The 17764-nt window shown below is 48.5% G+C and overlaps 1 protein-coding gene across 6 annotated transcripts in view; it reads right to left on the reverse strand.

The window, feature by feature from the left end:
• The window catches only part of ETV6 (ETS variant transcription factor 6), a 240456-nt gene that overhangs the window by 162159 nt on the left and 60533 nt on the right, over window positions 1-17764 (reverse strand). The window contains exon 1 of one of the 6 annotated variants that reach the window (XM_027129587.1): window positions 8425-8645. The exons of the other annotated variants lie outside the window; for them this stretch is intronic. Within the exon in view, the coding sequence (XP_026985388.1) occupies window positions 8425-8439 (15 nt within the window). The 5' untranslated portion in view covers window positions 8440-8645. Of the gene's footprint in view, window positions 1-8424; window positions 8646-17764 lie in introns of those variants that run through there. 6 annotated transcript variants of the gene reach the window in all.

Consider the following 17764-nt stretch of genomic DNA (forward strand, 5'->3'; position numbering starts at 1 on the left):
TAAGAGAAAATGAAATGGTCCATCAAATAGATTCAGCACCTTCTATGTGCCAGATATATAAGATATGATACCTTGCTGTTTCATAAATGAAGACACCAAGCCTCAGTGAGCTACAAGAACCTGGTTTTTCCAATGTCACACAACAAAGTGGGGCTAGAATCTGAATCAAGGTAGGTCAAATTCCAAAGCCATGATTCTACATTTTCTCCCCCCGAATGAGGAGTAAGGATCTTTGGCAAAATTAAACGTGGTACCATGGACTCAGGGAAGATAAGATGGTAAAAAAAATAGATTAGAAAGTTTTTGAAAATTCTAGTGGTTCACAAGGCGATTGCAAACCTGGAGTCGAGCAATTTAAACAGAAAAGAGCATATTCTGACATCTGGGATGATGTATTTAGGCGCAGTGTCGGGGTGTTGGGAGAACAAGAGTTGCTTTAGATTGCCCAGAGGCAGGAAGGGGAAGGGATGTCTGTGCGTCAGGTACAGCCAGAGAACCAGGGCAGCTGCCCACTCCTGAAAAAGCGGCACATTCAAACGACAGATGAAGAAAAAGAAGGGGTGGAGAGATTTATACTGAAAGGAAACTGTCCTGCTTGTGAGTAGAGCTTAGTGAAGGACATGGAGTCCATTTTCTTTCTGGCCTCTCTGGCTTCCTTACTTCCTGCTTCTTTCCTGACAGCAAGCTTGAGCAGAAAGGGACCCTAGAAATCGAGACCAGCATCCTCATTTTTCAGATGGAAAATCTGAGACCAACAGAAGTATCTGCAATCACACTTCTTGTTTCAGAAATCAGGTAGTGATCAGTTCTCGTTTTCGTTTTTCACCATATTCTGTTGTAAAGAGAAAAAGGGTAGACAGGAGGAAAAAACAAACCACAACCAAGAAACCAGAATTCTTAACTTGTAGGCACAAAGATATCCCTACTTATGGCGACTTTCCCTGATTCTATGGCCGTGTGCTTTGAATGTTCTACCAAGTGGCATTAAAGGTGTGCACTGCACTGCTCACACAGTACCTTCTAGGTCATTTCTAAGGCACCAGGCCAGGGTGAAGGTTAGGACTGCAAGGCCACGCAGGGTGACCCTCATGGTTGCTTTCTTGGACGAAACACCATCCTGGTGACCTGGGGTGGAGGTGATTCCTGGGATGTGGGATTTCAAGGCTAAAACCAGGAAAGTCCCAGAGAAACCAGGACAAATTGGTCTCCCTATTGCCTTAAGTAGGGCCACCTTCTCAACCGAGCTAATGGAGCCATGTAGATAAAATGCATTTAGCTGGACGTTTTAGCTGGTATGACACCAGCTAAGCGGTAGTTAACATTTCAAGTTTTTACAAAAAGAGGCGAAATGAAGATTAATGACTGTAAAGAGCCTTGAGCCCTGGGGGAGGAAGGTATTCTCAAAGTAGGAAGTGTTAAGTCCATAAAAGAAACAATATGAGAATGCAGTGGGGCTTTTTCATACCTAACAAGTATGACTAAATCTCTAAACACTTCCTGTTCCGTCCCATGTTTTTCTGAAATTTGCTTTTCCTTATTGGCCAAGAAGATAGAAAAAAAAGAAACAAAACCGTTCTTTCTTCTCATAAGAATAACAGTGGGGAATTTCAAAACCTCCAAAGACTTTTAAAGTTTAGCCAGCTCTTGCTGTCAGATAGAAATATTATGGAGAAACGAACAGCCCTCATTTTTTCTCCATAAGCATCCTAAATTCTTTGTACATATAATTTTGGGCAAGTAGAAAACCATCTGATTAGAAAAGACAAATACTTACACTTAAGTAGCACCCATGCATTCAGCCATCTAGTTGTATTTTCAATAAAAAAAGTTTCTGTTGTCGTTAAACACTCTGACAGGTGCTGAGAATACAACGCTGAATAAGGAGAATACATTTTCATTTTAGTTTTCACAGTCACCCGAAGATCAAAAGGTGGGTTTTGGACTTAATCCTGATTCTTCTTATTGCAATGGAGAAAGCAAGCCACCCTAACATAAAACCTCACATTTGAGTCATTTCTCCAGGGCAGTCCTTCCCAATCACAGAGAGCAGCAGTGCCCCAGAGGCAGCCTCACTTTCTCCTTTTCTGGGTCACCAAATACACAGGAGGCACTCAGCCTGGAATGAAAGGGTCTTAAGTCAAGGAAGGGGTTACACCAGGGAGCATGTCAATGGCCTCCCCTACTCACAAGGACAGCTTAAAGCTGCCCTCTACTCACATTTGAGAAGGGCACTCTTCCACCTCTTCTCATCTCCTAGAAGCACGATTTGAATATAAAGTAATTTTCTAGGGAAGGCCAAATGGTAGGCCACAGAGGACCCTAGGGGGAGGCTTTCTCTCTGTCCACTTCCACTCTAATGCGCTGACTGCCATACCCTCCAAAGCAAAAGGGGGAAATGGAGACAAGCACACAAATCCCGCCACGTTCTTGAGTAGAGGGAACTGCCGACACCGGCATCTGTACCCGTAGGGTGAAGTCTAGAGGACTTGACGTGAAGGGTCATGGGAAGCAGAGCCCGAACACCGTCAGACATCCACCCAGCAACACGGCCCGTCCCGGTCATAATGCCACCTCACCAAAGAGTCCACGGTCATTGAACTCAGCTCTCCCCCTGTGCTGCGATGGACCTTCAGTCCCTAGAACCCTGGGTCCTTCGTGCACGTGGGCCTCCTGGGAGCCTTAGTGACTTGTACTTTTGTACACAGTATGCTGGCCTCTTTGAGTTTAGCAATTCCAGACCAGGAGCCTTACTGGACTTCCTCTGTTTATATAAGACTCATCAAGCAGGTTATGCTGCTTTTCTGCCACTTTTCCTTCCAGACACCTCCCAAATGCCAAGGTATCAGGAAGCAAGAGAGGGGTAGGGTTTTCTCACCACAATCCCAAAGGCCTACAAAGGCATGCGTAAGCCACGGGGTTTGCCAAAAGCCTGCTGCTGAGCCCTTAAATGGTGGAGTATGTTTTTCAGGATGGTAAGGGAAGGGTTGTCAAGTAAGGTCAAAGTCAAATGTACTGTTTCTGTCGTTACTGCTGGTCTCTTTCCAGAGAGAGTAAAATGCACCCCTTGAAGCTGGCAGCAAGTCCTGTGCTTGCATCAATACTCATTTTCACTTGCACGGAAAAATCCCCCCCCCCCCCCGCCCCATAGCACATAACATGTTCATGAAATCCCCTCTTTATTTTGCAGATCTAGAAAAGGTGGGAGAGAGAAATTAAATGCCTTTGTGAATCAGCAAAACAAACAAACACCTAGGGGTAGAACCTAGGACAGCTAGTCTTCCAGCCTGGACCCTCATATCTGGCACACCACAGGGAAGATGGTTATTTTTTCACTACAAAAGAGATGACCTTCAACTTCAGGCCTGTAAGGTACAAGAAAAATCTTGAAAGACACCAGTTATTTCCTGGAGAGGAGAATCAATAAAACAGTAGCCCAGGGCACAGTTCTTTCCAGAGATCAAGATGGTATCTAACCAAGGTCAAGACTGTAGGAACCAGAGGTCAGAGACCACTAGCTAACCCGTGGTATGAGTCAGTCCTATTGAGATTGCCTCAAGGTTAAGGAGAGAATCCTCAAACTGCAAGCAATCTCACCAAAGAAGAATGGGAAACGAGCTATTCCTGTCAACCTCCTTTTCGTTCACAGTAAAGGTTGCCACGGAGCAACCAGCTTCGATGCTGGGTGAGTCCATTGATAAGGCATGAACCCAAACCTACCACTCTGCAATCCCGCCCCCATCTGTTCCAAGATGGCAGAAAGGGTCTGCGGTTAAAGGCACAAAGCCTCTGAACAGGTCTTTGATCCTAACGCTCCCACCCACAGGAGTGCAGCCAGAGATCAGATAAAACCCAGAGAACACGGGCAAAGTTCAACCGACAGCTGCCCCTTCTAGGCCACGAACTGGCACACCTGGCCATCTGGCAACTGCTCCTTTAGCAGACCTTAACCTGCCTGAGCAGGAAGCAGTGATAAGGCTAAAGGTAGTTCAAGTTGATTGCTATGGTTTCTCACACCTGAGCAGAAGTCAGTCTAGAAACAGAACCTTAAAACTGCTGCCCGTCAGTTCCACGGAAGGTCAGAGTCAAAAAATTAACAGAGATAACACACACCAAGCGCTCTGTAACTATAAAGCCCTACGTAAGAACAGCACTATAATTATTTTGGTATTAAACGATGCTAAAAGTAGAATATTAAATTGTAAATAAACATCAATAACAGCTACGGAACAAATGGTGAGCGCAGGGCTGAGGACTTGAAGAGGTCCGGTACAGGTACTGGTTGCTATGTAAAAAGGCTCCATTTCAAAAACCTTTTAAAGTGGTCCAAACGTTTAATAAACAATAAATAAGTTTAAATGATTTCCTTTCATTCTAAATGTCTATGGTCCAATTCAACAGTAAAATCAGTGTCCTAATCTGAACTTGGGGGCATCTCCAGGTGGCCTCAACGCTAGCCCCATCTCCTTTATCACCACAAAGTACAGGAATCCGATTTTGTAAGGTGTAGACCGTTCTCTTGTGAGACGTACCAGTTCTTGCTAGTGTACAATCCATCCTGCATGAACACCCAGCAGTAAGGAGGAATCAACGGGCAACAGAAGCCTTTACACGAGCCCCATTTACTGAATTACAGCTCACCGGGGCTCGTAACTGGAAATAGAGCCGCTTTCTCCTGCCAAGGTCAGCTCCCGTGGAGTATCCGAGGGCCACCTGGTCAGAGCAGCCTCACACAGCTGTGGACCACCAGGCCCTGGGCTTCTCCCCCACGTGTGTGATGCAGCCTCTACAGGACATTCAAGACACCGATTCCTTCACTTTTCAGAACGATGTAAGTCAGGTGTATTCCCCACACTTTTAATCACGCCTCGTAACTGGAAAGCCAGCTCCACTATACGCTGGAGGCTGTATTTTCTCAGCTCTTCTTATTCCTTATTTATTCTGAGTCTAGAATTATTATTCCTTTCAAGTGACTTCATGCGTGACATGGATGAGGGCGACGAGGAACACAGAGACGTAAAATGATCGAAGGGAACTCGGACACCACAAATAGAACAGGAAGCCCCCAGCTACACTGCCTCTAAGGGGAGAGGGCCCTAAGGGATGGGCGAACGGGATGCAGGCACGTTTGTGTCATACGAGGTTCCTTCTGTACCAGGCTCCCTGTTGGAAGAGTCAGGCAAACTCCACGTTCAACAGCTTGTCATGCCAGTGGTGTTTATTTACTGTCCAGGGCAGGCTACCTCCTCAGGGCTCTGCTTGGTGTCCTTCTCCCCCTGCCCGTGCACGGTCTGCTTACCCTCCACATGTCAGAGTCTGTCTCTTCCCCGACAACAAGTTCAAATCTTGGCACTGACATTTATGAGCTGTGTGACCTGGCACAAGTGACCCGGTCCCTGAATCTCAGTTTCCTCGTCTGTAAACTGGAGATAAAGATGCCAATCTTGGAAGGCTGTGCAGATTAAATGAAGTCGTGTGTGTGTGTGTGTGTGTGTGTGTGTGTGTCAAAGACTTCCACCTCAGAATTACACAACGTCTGGCACACAGGAGGCATTTGCCTTCCTCTCTCTAGCCTGAACTGATTTGTACTTTTCAATTACTTCGTGTTCCTACATTATCTCCCCACTTAGACTGTGAAGAGTCATGTCGCTTTCATCTTTCCTACCCACTGCCCGAGCTGTGTGCACAGTGGGCGCCCAACCTGACAACTGCGGCCCAGAGTACTGAACACGTGGATCACTTCCCCCACTTCTTGTAATCGCTGGTAATGCTTCCCGAGGAAACTACCATGAGCGCTGGATACAGCTGATCTCCCCTCTGACCCATCAGTACCTCATGCCCCTTCTTCTAACACACCTCTTTGCCGCCTGGAATGCCCTTAAGAACTCTCAGAAGCCAAGTTATCCACTCATGTGATCGCTTCTTGAGTGCATGTCTCTCGAGGACACTGGGTGAGCCCATAACCATTTCCTGGGCACCTACTATGTGCCAGTGAGAGGCACTGTGGAGCCACACTGGTACTCGGAAATGGTAAGACACGATTCCCCCCACCCTTGAGGCCACCGAAGCGACTCGTACGGATAGATAACACACACTCAAAATAACATAGAAAACCAGACACTAAGAGAGAGTGTATATGTGAGTCCTGCGGGACAAAGAAGAGGAAGTTGTAATTCAGCCTGCAAACACCATTCTGAAATTTAAAAAATATATACCGCCTTTGAGATGGACCTTTCACACACGTAACCTTGTTGAAATAGGTCAAAAGGAAACCCCATCGTGGTCTCTTACAAAACAGATCAACACTTAAGGCAAATGTCACTCCAGAGAAGCTCTCAGGATTGCCACGTCCTTGTCAGTACCTTCCCTCATGTTAGGCAATGTGCAATGCAAAACCAAAGAATTTTCCTGCAACTCAAACTTGGAATTCTGTCCAATCCATTCCACCCATATTCACAGCATGGGACGTTAAGTATTTAGCACCAGACTAGGTATTGAGTAAAGAAAAGGAAAGAAATATAAGTCTTAAAAACTCTCTGCCCATTCCAGGCAGCAAATGGATCCTGGAGAAAAGATGTGCCCTGACAGTAGGTGAACCTGATGGGGAAAATGGGCAGGAAGCAGGCGGCAGCCAGTTTATGATGGAAGAAATGCGTGGCCATAAGACTCCAGTCTTCCCAGAGGGAAAGCTGGAGAACCCAAGGGCAGGAGGGCAAGGCCCACCTGTGTGGACACTGGAGTAGCCCCACCTGGAACCTTGGTGTCAGACAATAAGGAGGGTCTCCCCTACCCAGATTCATGCTAACGCAAAGTGCCTGGTGAAAAGCAGTGTGGGAAGGCTGTGAAGGTCTCGTGCATGGACCACAGAGCCAGACAGGTCCCACGTCTAGCTACGCAGCTACTACAAATGCCTTAATGAACTGTCTAAACAGTTAAGACTTTCTTCCTACGTCTCTAAGGCTTATCGTTTCTCAGGTCCCCCCCCGCCAACTCTTTGTTCTTGTACCAACTTGACCCTCTGCTGATACACAGAGCAGAAATAAACGCATCCCGAAAGGCAGGTCTTGTCCGTCTCTGTGTCCTCCCCCCCCCCCCCCCCACTAGGACGTACCAGAGGGCCCGGCACACAGTAGCTTCTCGATCAATGTTTCTGGAACACCCGGTCATGGGTCAAGCAAAGGGGAACAATGAGAAGACGGACCCCTGAAACATCACATAGTTTCCGACTCTCCCCCGGGGGTAACTTCCCCCAGCACTGACTGGCACAGATCCACCCACATGATCGGCTCCAAATACTCAAGAGCCGTGAACATGCCTTGCGTGGAAGGCTGTATGCGGAAACCTTAAACCCTGCCGTAAGCCCTGGGCACATGGACTGTGCAAAACTAGCCCCCATCAGGACCCATCTGAGGGAAACCCAAGCTGCATGAGGGACCGGAGACCTGGGCGGCTGACCTGCTTGCAATCTGGAAGCGGTCCCAGTGTAATGGCAAGTTTAAACCAACTGTAACTGGGTGATACCTGGCAACCCACTTCCCTACAAGACCAAGAGTCAGGCTGACCGGTGGCTGACCGGCAGTGGGGCGCAGGGCGCGGGAAGCTGCTGTAGGGAAGCATCAGCTCCGCTGGGTCAGGGAGCACAGGGTGGCTTCAGGTGGCCAGCTCTCACTCCAGGGACCCTCGGGAGTGTGGGCTCCCCCTTCCCCAACCAGGGGTCCCCACAGGCTTCCGGGAGGCTCTCAAGGACAACTTGCCTTATCCTAGGGAGGACCTGCTTGAAAAATTTTCATTTCACTCCAGGTAGCAGCCAAGTAAAAGGAGAGCTTTGTAGAGGGTTGGTGATACCACCTTGCCTGGGCGTAGGGGGCCTGCACTGGGGGGAAGAAAGGGCAGAGGCTAAACTCACCAATGTGTTGGTCAAGGGGAAGCAGGACAGGATGAAGGACCAGAAGGGAACCCTGATGGATCTGTAAGGATGACAGGATTCATGTAATAAACGCTCACCAAACTCCTACTGGGTGTCTGGTACCACCCTGGGACACCAAAGCAAAGAAGGGGGTGGTCCTCAAAGATTCAGACTCTTGGAGGTCACACTTGATGACAACACATGTGTATTTTTTTTTCTTGAGAATATTACTAATGTTGTTACAATACTGATTATAGAGAGCACGAGAGAATGGGAGGCAGGTAGGAGGGGAAGGGATAATAGAAAGAAGGGAAGTGGGAAGCAGGAAGTGAGAAAAGGAGAGGCTTGTGCACATTAAACGGGATAATCCTTGTACAGTGCTTAGTCTCTGGCATACAGTAAGTGCTCAATAAATGTTGGCCATTGTATTCATTGTTACAGGGACCTATAACTGCGTTGTGCGTGCTAGGCTGCATTGAACACATAAGATATGGCAGGCTATAATCTAAGTAAGGGCTTACCTTGTGTTCATTCATTTAATGCTCCAGCCTATGAGATAACAGTATTCCCATTTTATACACGAGGAAACGTCGATAAAGCGATTATGTCAGCTCCAACTACCCAGTCACACAACCATCAGGTAAGAGTTGATGGGGGGGGGTCAGACCCAGGTGTCTGATTCCCGAGTTCATCTTCTCATCCACGACACCCATGGTTCTCAAGGTGTGGTCCCTGGAACCTGGGAACTTTTCAGATTTGCAAATTCTTGGTCCCAAGCAGACCCAGTAAGCCAGAAACTCTAGGGGAAGGGCCCAGCAGACTGTTTTTAAGAGGCCTCTCGGTGACCGTGATGAACACCGAACTTTGGGCACCACGCCACTCATTACGGTACGGTGCTTCTCCGTACAGTGGTTAATTGAAGGCGGATAATAAAACACCTCTCCCTCGCTGGGACTGGGCTCGCCTGGCAAAGGGCCAAGGTCAAAACACTTGGGTCGTGCATTTCTCTCCGATTAGGGAGTACCCTGGGGTCGGGGCTTGGGAGAACAATCTCAATGGTCCTTATTTTCAGAGAAGTCGATTTGGTTTCTCTGATTCCATCCTGTGATGTAAAGAGGAGAGGCGAGGAGGGGGTGAGAATCCCTGGATATCCTTAGGATGGTTTAACTCCTTCACAGCGTGGTGTCCCGAAATATCTACCACTGGATTAAAAAGGGAACTTGAAAGCTTTGCTTCTAACGTGTTAATTTAGCTTCTGACAATGCACTGCGGGTGGAGTTGTCTGTTCTTTTCTCTGAGAGTTAATTCAGTGACTCACACCGACCATCCAGTGGGTGGATTAGCGTGCTTCTCGGCCCGGGAGCAGCCCAGCCTTTGGCCATTTCACTGTTCATTAGCACCTCTGCTGAGGATAAGCAGGGAAGAATGAAAGGTGAGGAAACTCAAGCTGGTCAATTTTTCTCCTTGTTAGCAGTTCTGGTGAAGACTTGGTGGGAGGAGGATTGTTATTGGCTAAAATGAGACACAGGGATGACCTACAGGCTCTGAATTTCCATGCCCGCCCCCCCGACATGGTCAGGCTAGCCTAACTTTATACTGTAGCCCCATCGACAACTAAACAGAAGCATAACTCTCAAATTCTAGAATTTCTACAAAGGTAGCCTGTGATATCTTCTTGCTCTAAATTATAGCTCTTAAAAACGCCAAGGTCATGGCCAATTTTGATGACAGCTGGAAAAGCTCAGAGAACTGGTCACGTCTCCACAGATGCCATTTTCAACAGCTGACTTTTCCCACCTTTCTAACTTTCCCTAACTGAACACATGCATCTTCATGCTCATAAGAAACAGAAACCTAACATGAAGTAGGCACCTACTATATTCTAGGGCGCCAGACCTTCTTCTGGCTACCTTAGAAACATTATCGCTTAATTCTAAAACGATTTGGCAAGAAATTTTTATCCTGATTTTATAGGGAAAACCAGAGAATTTAAGCTCCAGTAAGTCCCAGAGCTAAAATCTGAACACAGAGCTGTCTTCCCCCCGCCCCCAAAACCTATGCTCTTTCCACTATGTAAGTCGGCCTCTGTTCATCACAAACACCTACTGTACAGCACAGGGAACTCTATGCAATATCTTGTGATAACCTATAATGGAAAAGAATCTGAAAAATTATATATATATATAAAATGTAGCTGAATCAGCTTGCTGTACCCCTGAAATTAACACAACATTGTAACTCAAGTATACCTCAATTAAAAAAAAAAACCAAGCCAGGCTCCCTGATAAGATGTTTTACATCCACACAGAACTCTGGGACGGTGCCCTAGATGCTCATTTGAGGGATGCGTGTGCTAAGTGCTCTCTGTGACTTTAAAAGATGAAGCCCGTACCTGAATGCCCCAATAGCGTCCTCAGAAGCCCCTCACGGTATCTTCAGATACCCACCTCTCCCCTCCCATCAGCTCTAATAAATCCACTTCTACCCCTGTACCTAATCTCTCCAGACAGTCACTGATCTCGTTCATAGCTTCAGGTTGGTGGCAGAGCACGCATTTCCTACACAGCAGAGGCCTGAGGCCACGGTGGGAGAGGACGTCGGAAGAGACGCCTTCACTTCCTGGATGACTCAGCGCCGGCAAGTGTGCCAGGATGCCCATGCAGCCGAAGCCATGCCCTCGGTGTCATGACCTGGCGGCTTCCCACTTCAGGGAGGGAAGGACTTGAACCGTCCAGCGTGAAGGCAGGAGGGCGAAAGGGGGAAGAGGCTCTGTTCACAGTCTCAATCCCTATCTTCCACTCCCCAGTGTCTGCTCCTAACCCAATGCCCAGGTTTTAGTGTCTGAACTTGCCTTTCTCCTCCCCAAGCCTCGCCGGCCAGGCTGCCCTCTGCAACTCTGCCCCAGCGCCCCCAAAGAGCCACGGCACCTCAAGTCTCTCACTGGGAGAAGCTCCGAGGCCTCTGCGTGTTGGCCAGAGATAAATTCACCTTTACTCAGCATCCCGTAAACTCGCAGATGGGCATCACGGGGCATCTGGTCCTTCTTGGCCTTCCCTGGTGAGTGACTTACTCTCGGCGCAGGAAATACGACAAAAGCTGGTCCTTCAGGAAAGAAAATCTCTTCCCTCCCCTGTCCACAGCACTCACTGTCTCCAGCACATCCTACTCCGAGAAGATCAGTATCTTTCATGGGTCTCTAGTTCGTTGGGATTTTTATATGCATTACATTTGCCCAAAGAGGTTGTAAAATAATTTGGGGCAGGAACCCTCTTTTCTTCACCAAAGAACATCCAGCGTCCAGGACGCTGGACGCCCAGGCAGGGCCTCCTAATTTGAGATGCAGGCCTCCTGCCTGGAGCAAATGAATCCCAGACTCCAGGGAAGTAGGTCCCCGTGGCCCCAGCTCAGCTTCCTCTCCCCGTGGGCTCACCAACAGGGCAGCGGCGTGGCCAGCCCTGGGGAAGCTTCAACATCCTTGAGTTCATCTGGTCTGCTGCCAGGTCTGGAGCTGCCAGAGAAATCACACGGACCGCCCTACCAGACTGGATGAAACACTAAACAAACGCACCCTGCCTGACATCCACCGCTGCAGGAAGGAGGGGAGCGCAGACCCTGGGTAGTTCCTGTCTGAAGGACTCTTTCTGAATCACAGGGCAGGGATCGGCCGAGGGCCCTCACATGACGGGGCTGGAGAGTCAGGGAGCCCCCAAAGCGATGCCTGCTAATTCCAAACTCCAATGCTGAGCACCAGGCTGGCTTCCCATGTGCAGTTCCGGAGGACCTGTGCTTGTCTGGGCCTGCCCGCGCCATCCTGAAATCCTTCGTAACTTTCAAGCAAGGGACCCCGCGTGTTCCTTTTGCCCTGGGCCTCACGGGATAAGTAGCCAGTCCCGCCATGCACTTCAACTTCAGTCAAAGATGCGCTGCAAAACACCCAGGAAGTCTGAGAAGCCGTGCCAGTAGAAGTAGGGTGCGACCAAGCAGGCTGTGAGTGAGACTTCGGGCCGGCAGGGATGAGCCATGAAGGATGACCGCCCTGTAGAGAGGAGGGAGCACAGGGTGCCCGGGAGGAGACAACGCCACCTGCAGCGGTGGTACCACAAAGAGCTTCTCAAATACACATACTGAGTACTGCTCCCTTTGGAGCACTATTTTTTGGAAACTCTCCCAATCCACCTCAAATCTTTGATTATGGGCCTCACTTTCTCACTCTCTGATTTCTACGAAGTCTGACTTTTCCCTGGTGTTTTAAAGAAGAAGCTCATTTTAAAAGCTGGCCTTCCATTGGTTTGTTCTTTTCTCCTCACCTGGAGAGAAATGCGCAGGAGGTGAGGGCTGCTGGGATGGAGATAACTCCACTTCCAGGCTGTTCATCCTCGGCTGCAAGTCCAGACCCTGCCAGCCACAGAGCCGGCAGCGGCAGTAAGCCGTACGGGGTCCAACAGCACCACGCACCAGGAAGTGGACCAGGACCACAGCTGGGAACATCAGAGCCACCCACAGTCTAGGGTCTGGCTGGGCGCAAACTCCCCGATGATAATCGACGACATCAAACTACAGGAGGAGAGCCGTCCCCAAGTGTATCCCCTAAGAAGTGGCCTTGGGCAAGCTTTCCCAGGGTTTTCCACAAGGAGCCAAAAGACAAAGACGCTGCTTCTTTGAACGCGTCCACAGCTGTCCTGTGATCACCTGCGGCCCTACGAGGTTAAGCCTCTTATTAATGTCCTCAGACACGACGGCGAGAGACGGATGGACGCACCTTACGCAACACCCGCCCTGCCCCCCCCATAGCATCACGGTATTATACTACAGGGGAAAGCAGCTATGTCCTTTTCACAAGGGCAGTCACTCTCTTTAGTAGAAGGAAATATTCCAGAGTACCCCTGCCTATCACTCCAGTCTGTCTTCATCCTCACGCACGGCCTCTCCTCCTGAACCATGAGATCAGCAGGAAGCAGAGATGTTTTATGGGCTGTGTGCCGACTCGTCCTAACCGGGGATGAGATAAGGGACCCCAAGCAATCACCATCAAGGCTGGAAATGGGGTACCCTGGGCTCCAGGTCTGTCCTTTTCCGGGAAAGCAGAGCTGGGCGCCTGCTTCTTGGCAAAAGGAAGAAAATGACGTTGGGCAGATGCTGCCGTATTTGGACCAGGAGAATGTTAACGTGCAGCAGACCGGGAGAGCAGGGACCGGCAAAATAAAGGTTTTTCCCTGAGGCCCTGGGGAAGCCCTAACCTGTGTACCCTGAAGGCCGGAAGCGCCCGCGCCACCTTCTGAAACACCTGCTCAGGTGAGAGCCTGCTGCGAGCCACGCCGGCCCTTTCATCAAAATCCCCAGAATTATTCTAGATGTAAGAGATAAGGAACCTGCACCTACACATAAGACGGGGCTCAGGGGTTGAGCCCTTTATGGACTCTGTGCCACTGCTTGAAAGCCACCAAGGTGTTCTCGGAACTGGACGGCACGGACGGGTGTTGAATTACTCAATACGGGAAGAAATAAGCAAAACCTAACACAGCCGCTCTGACGGCTATTCTGCTCTGATGGCTCTTTCCACTCGACGGCGTAAAAGGAAAATCCAAGAGTCTTAGAGCTGGAAGGGAAGAGTGATCTTCCTGGCTGGGTCCATTGTCTCACAGGTGGAGAAAGGGGTTGTGGGAGGTAGGTAAGCTGGCACGATGAGTCTTCCTCAGAGCAGGCCCAGACAGAGCACAAAAGAGAGAAGCCAGCTCTGCTCTGCCCACGTCCACCAATTCCAGCCCCAGATGGACCAGCCTCCACCCAACACTAACATAAATGCCAGTGCAGAAACTGAGGCAGTCTGTCTGGATGGAGACCACTTGTTCAGGGCACCTCACCTGGGTGGCATAAATCAGTGCCAGTCACCAGATCACGGCCCTGAGCTCCCTGATCTCCACCTAACTGGGTCCAAATGGTCTTAAACACAAGGGTAATAAGCAAGCTGTTTCTTCCTTCAACTTTTCAGTATCAGGTCCAGAGTGTTCAGCAAATTCTCTTTTACCAAGATTGCAGGCTTAATACAGCTAGGTCAAGGGTCACCGTTCTTCCCTGGGCTCTCCTCTTTGCGTGAAGAACTGCTGAATATTTACTGATTATTAGAAGAAACCTAATAAAGAAACCTGATAAAAATTCTCTGATCTAGGTTCGTTTTCCTCTCTTACACGTCAGATTTTTTAAGGAACTCAAAGCCTTTAGTACTTCCAAGAGTCAGGTTGTGTGACTGTGACCAAATTAGAGAATCAGCTGTCACAAATCCCCAATTCATGATAATCACAGAGAACAAACCCTTGTCCAAAAATAAGAACAATGGCTGACCTTCCTTTAAAAGATCAACTCATCGTCAGGAGTGGGAGAGAGTGCTGCCTCAGGAGCCGGCGGAGCCGGCGGGGCACAGCAGTGAAGAACACAAGCTTAGATGGGACAGACCGACCTCCAAATCCAGGTGTGCCTCTTACGAGCTGTGAGTTAACCACGGGGTCACTTAACTCGCTGGGGTGAGTTACGTAATCTCTGAGTCTTGGCTTTCTCATCTTTAATATATTTTTTAAATTAATTAATTTATTTTTGGCTGTGTTGGGTCTTTGTTGCTGCTCAGGCTTTCTCTAGTTGCGGCGAGCAGGGGCTACTCTTCGTTGCAGTGCGCGGGCTTCTCACTGCGGTGGCTTCTCTTGTTGCGGAGCATGGGCTCTAGAGCGCAGACTCAGTAGCTGTGGCGCATGGGCTCAGTTGTTCCGAGGCATGTGGGATCTTCCCGGACCAGGGCTTGAACCCATGTCCCCTACGCTGGCAGGCAGATTCTTAACCACTGCGCCACCAGGGAAGCCCCGCTTTCTCATCTTTAAAATGAAAATACCTAAGTGACATAAGTCAGAGAAAGACATACTGTACGGTCTCACGTATATTTAGACTCTAAAAGAAACCCATAACTCGTAGGTATGGAGAACAAACTGATGGCTGCCAGAGGCAGGGGAGGGAGGGTGGGGATAGGGGGAGAAATGTGTGAAGGTGGTAAGAAAAACAAATGTCCTGTCATGAGATAAGTCAAGCCCTGGGGCTATAATGCACAGCACGGTAACTATCGTTCACAGTACCGTATTGTACTGAAAGTTGCTAAGAGAATAGATCTTCAAAGTTCTCATCCCAAGAAAAAAAGAAAAGTTTGTAATTGTGTGTGGCGAGGGCTGTTAACTTACGATGCTGATCGTTTTGCAGTACCTACATATACCAAATCATTATGTTGTACACCTAGAACGAATACAATGTACTATGTCAATTTCACCTCAAGAAATAAAAACGTAAATAGAATGAAAATAGCATCACGTACTTCATAGGACTGTTGTGAGGATGGAAGGAGGAAACGCAGACAGTGTGTCTACAGACCCCCGGCACTCAGAGTATGTCCAAGAATGGGGAGCTGAGCTCCAGTTCTGGGTCTGATGGTCACCTGATAGCTCGGTCTCTTCCTCTTTATCTTCAAAATAAATATCATTAGGATCTATCTTGACTGGAAGCTCTAAGACAAGGAGGATGCTCAACTCTATCTGATCCAGTCTATCTTGGCCAATGAAAGAAATGACTTACAATACTTATCTAACATTGTACGGTCTTCAAAGCACATGCTCAGAAAATTATCAAATTCTGTCACCCCAGGAATTCCTACTGGCTTGCATTAAATAACAAAGACAGACATCATCTTCCACCTTTGAAAAGCCTCTCAAAACTATCTCTACATTTTATGTCCACCTGCCACTGCCCAAGATCAGGGCCTTGACACGTAACCTGGAGCATATCTGTAGTCATCTCTGCATTGGTTCTGATGCCGCCATGGTCCCCTTCCTCCAGTCAAAGCCACAGCCATCAGTGTTCCAACACCTTCACTGCCTTCCAGACGCCTTCGCTGTAGCCCAACCTCAGGAGCACACCTCCCTTACTCTGTGTTCCAACCACTCACTTTCCCAACGCAAATGTCCCCTGTCCCCTCTACCAGGAAGTCTGCTCCGATCCCCTAATCTGAAATAATCACTTCCTCCTGACCTTCCACAATCTTCTGTCTACATGTCTACATGTGTCTTACAGCACTGACCATTTTTTGCCTCAAGTTATAATTACTCACCTCAGTGCCTATCTCTACTGCTGGACCGCAAGCCGTGTCTTTTCCATCTTTGGTTCTTAGCCTCCTGAGCCATGTCAAGCCAGCCACGCATGTAATAGGTAGTCCATAAAGTCTTACAGAATTATTACTTAATTGGTTAATTGGTTTCAGCAGGCTCCTAATCAAATCTATGCTTGAAGAGAAGCAGCAGGGTTGGGTAGTTAGGCAATTCATTATCACAACATCTTTTCCATCACCTTGGAAAGCACAGAAAGCTGGAGACAAGCCCATGAGACAGTAAGCGGGAGGCTGGTTAAGTTTTCACCGGGAGCAGAGAGCAGGGAAGAGCAGCCCTGCTGATACCTGTGCCCAGGGAACATGGGCAGGCAGAGCTTTCTTCTCTGCCTTCCCTTCCTTCTCTTTCTCCGTCCTCTCTCCCTTATCACCTCCATCTCCCTCTGACCTCTAATCCACTGTTCACTCAGTAAGTATTTAGTGAGCGCTTACTGTGTGCAAGGCATTGTTCTGGCACTGGGAATGCCACAAAACGAGGCCACTGGCTTACGTTCCAGGGCAATGCATTTCCAACTTGTGTCATCTGGATTATCCGGGGATCTTGCCAAACAGCAGAACTGGACGCAGGGGGTCTGGGGTGAGCCCAAGCACCTGCATTTCTAATAAGCTTCTGGGTGATTCTGACGCCACCAGTCCAGATTCTCTGTAGAAAGGTTCTAGACTAGAGCAGTGGTTCTCAACCTTGGCTGCACACCTGGAAATCACCTGGAAAGTTTTATAAAATACCGATGCCTGGGCTTCTTCCTCAGAGTTCTGATTTAATTGTTCTGGAGTACAATAGGATTGTAAAAAAAAAAACTCCCATGGTGATTATAATGAACGTCCAAGGTTGAGAACCACTAGGGAGAGGTACAGATAGAAAATATTTATTTCAGACAGTACTGTGATGGAAAAAAAAGTAAGGTAAACACAACTGAAAGTGAGAGATTATATTAGTATATGAGGTGGATCAGGAAATACCTTTCTGAGGAGGTGACATTTGACCAGATACCTGAAAAATGTGCAAGAACAAGCCATGCCGTTGTCTAAGGGAAGGGCTACAGGTAGAGGAGACAGCACGTGTAAAAGCCCTGAGGTCGCAGTGTGGTTGGCGTGTTTGAGAAACAGCAAAGGAGACTCACATACAAATACAGGCACTAGGAGGCTTCGCTGAAACCATAATTTACAATCATTGTAAAACAGTCAATCTTAATGGGAAGTCTACGCACACAAGACCTGAAGGAGCATTACGCAAAATGAGTAATGCTTTAAATCTAAAAAACACTCTGAGATGGGCAAATATTTGAAAGCAAGGGAAACGCACCTGGATCTGTTAGGTCATTTACTCATCCCCAAGAACTGTATCCAATAAATATTATTATCCCCATTTTAGAGATAAGTGACCAGATGCTCAGAGAGGCACGCTCACGCGCCCATGATCGTAAAAGGGCGAGATTAACTCCAGTCTGAATGACCTCAAGATCTGCCCTCTTTCCACGATAAATTCATCCCGCACTGGGTTGCTCACCTTTACTCTCACTTCACACGTGCTCCCACCTTGGGCAGACTGGGAGTTGTGGGGGGTGGGGGGGAAGCAGGAGGGAAGGGGAGAAAAATTCAGGAGGTAAAGGAGGCTGAGAGAGAGAAGCCGGAAGGACAGCGGCCTCCCCGCCCCCACGCCTTCAGCTCCT

The sequence above is a fragment of the Aethalodelphis obliquidens genome, unplaced genomic scaffold, assembly GCF_003676395.1.
Source record: "Aethalodelphis obliquidens isolate GAN/ISIS:26980383/991018 unplaced genomic scaffold, ASM367639v1 scaffold36, whole genome shotgun sequence".
NCBI classification, from domain to species: Eukaryota; Metazoa; Chordata; class Mammalia; order Artiodactyla; family Delphinidae; genus Aethalodelphis; species Aethalodelphis obliquidens.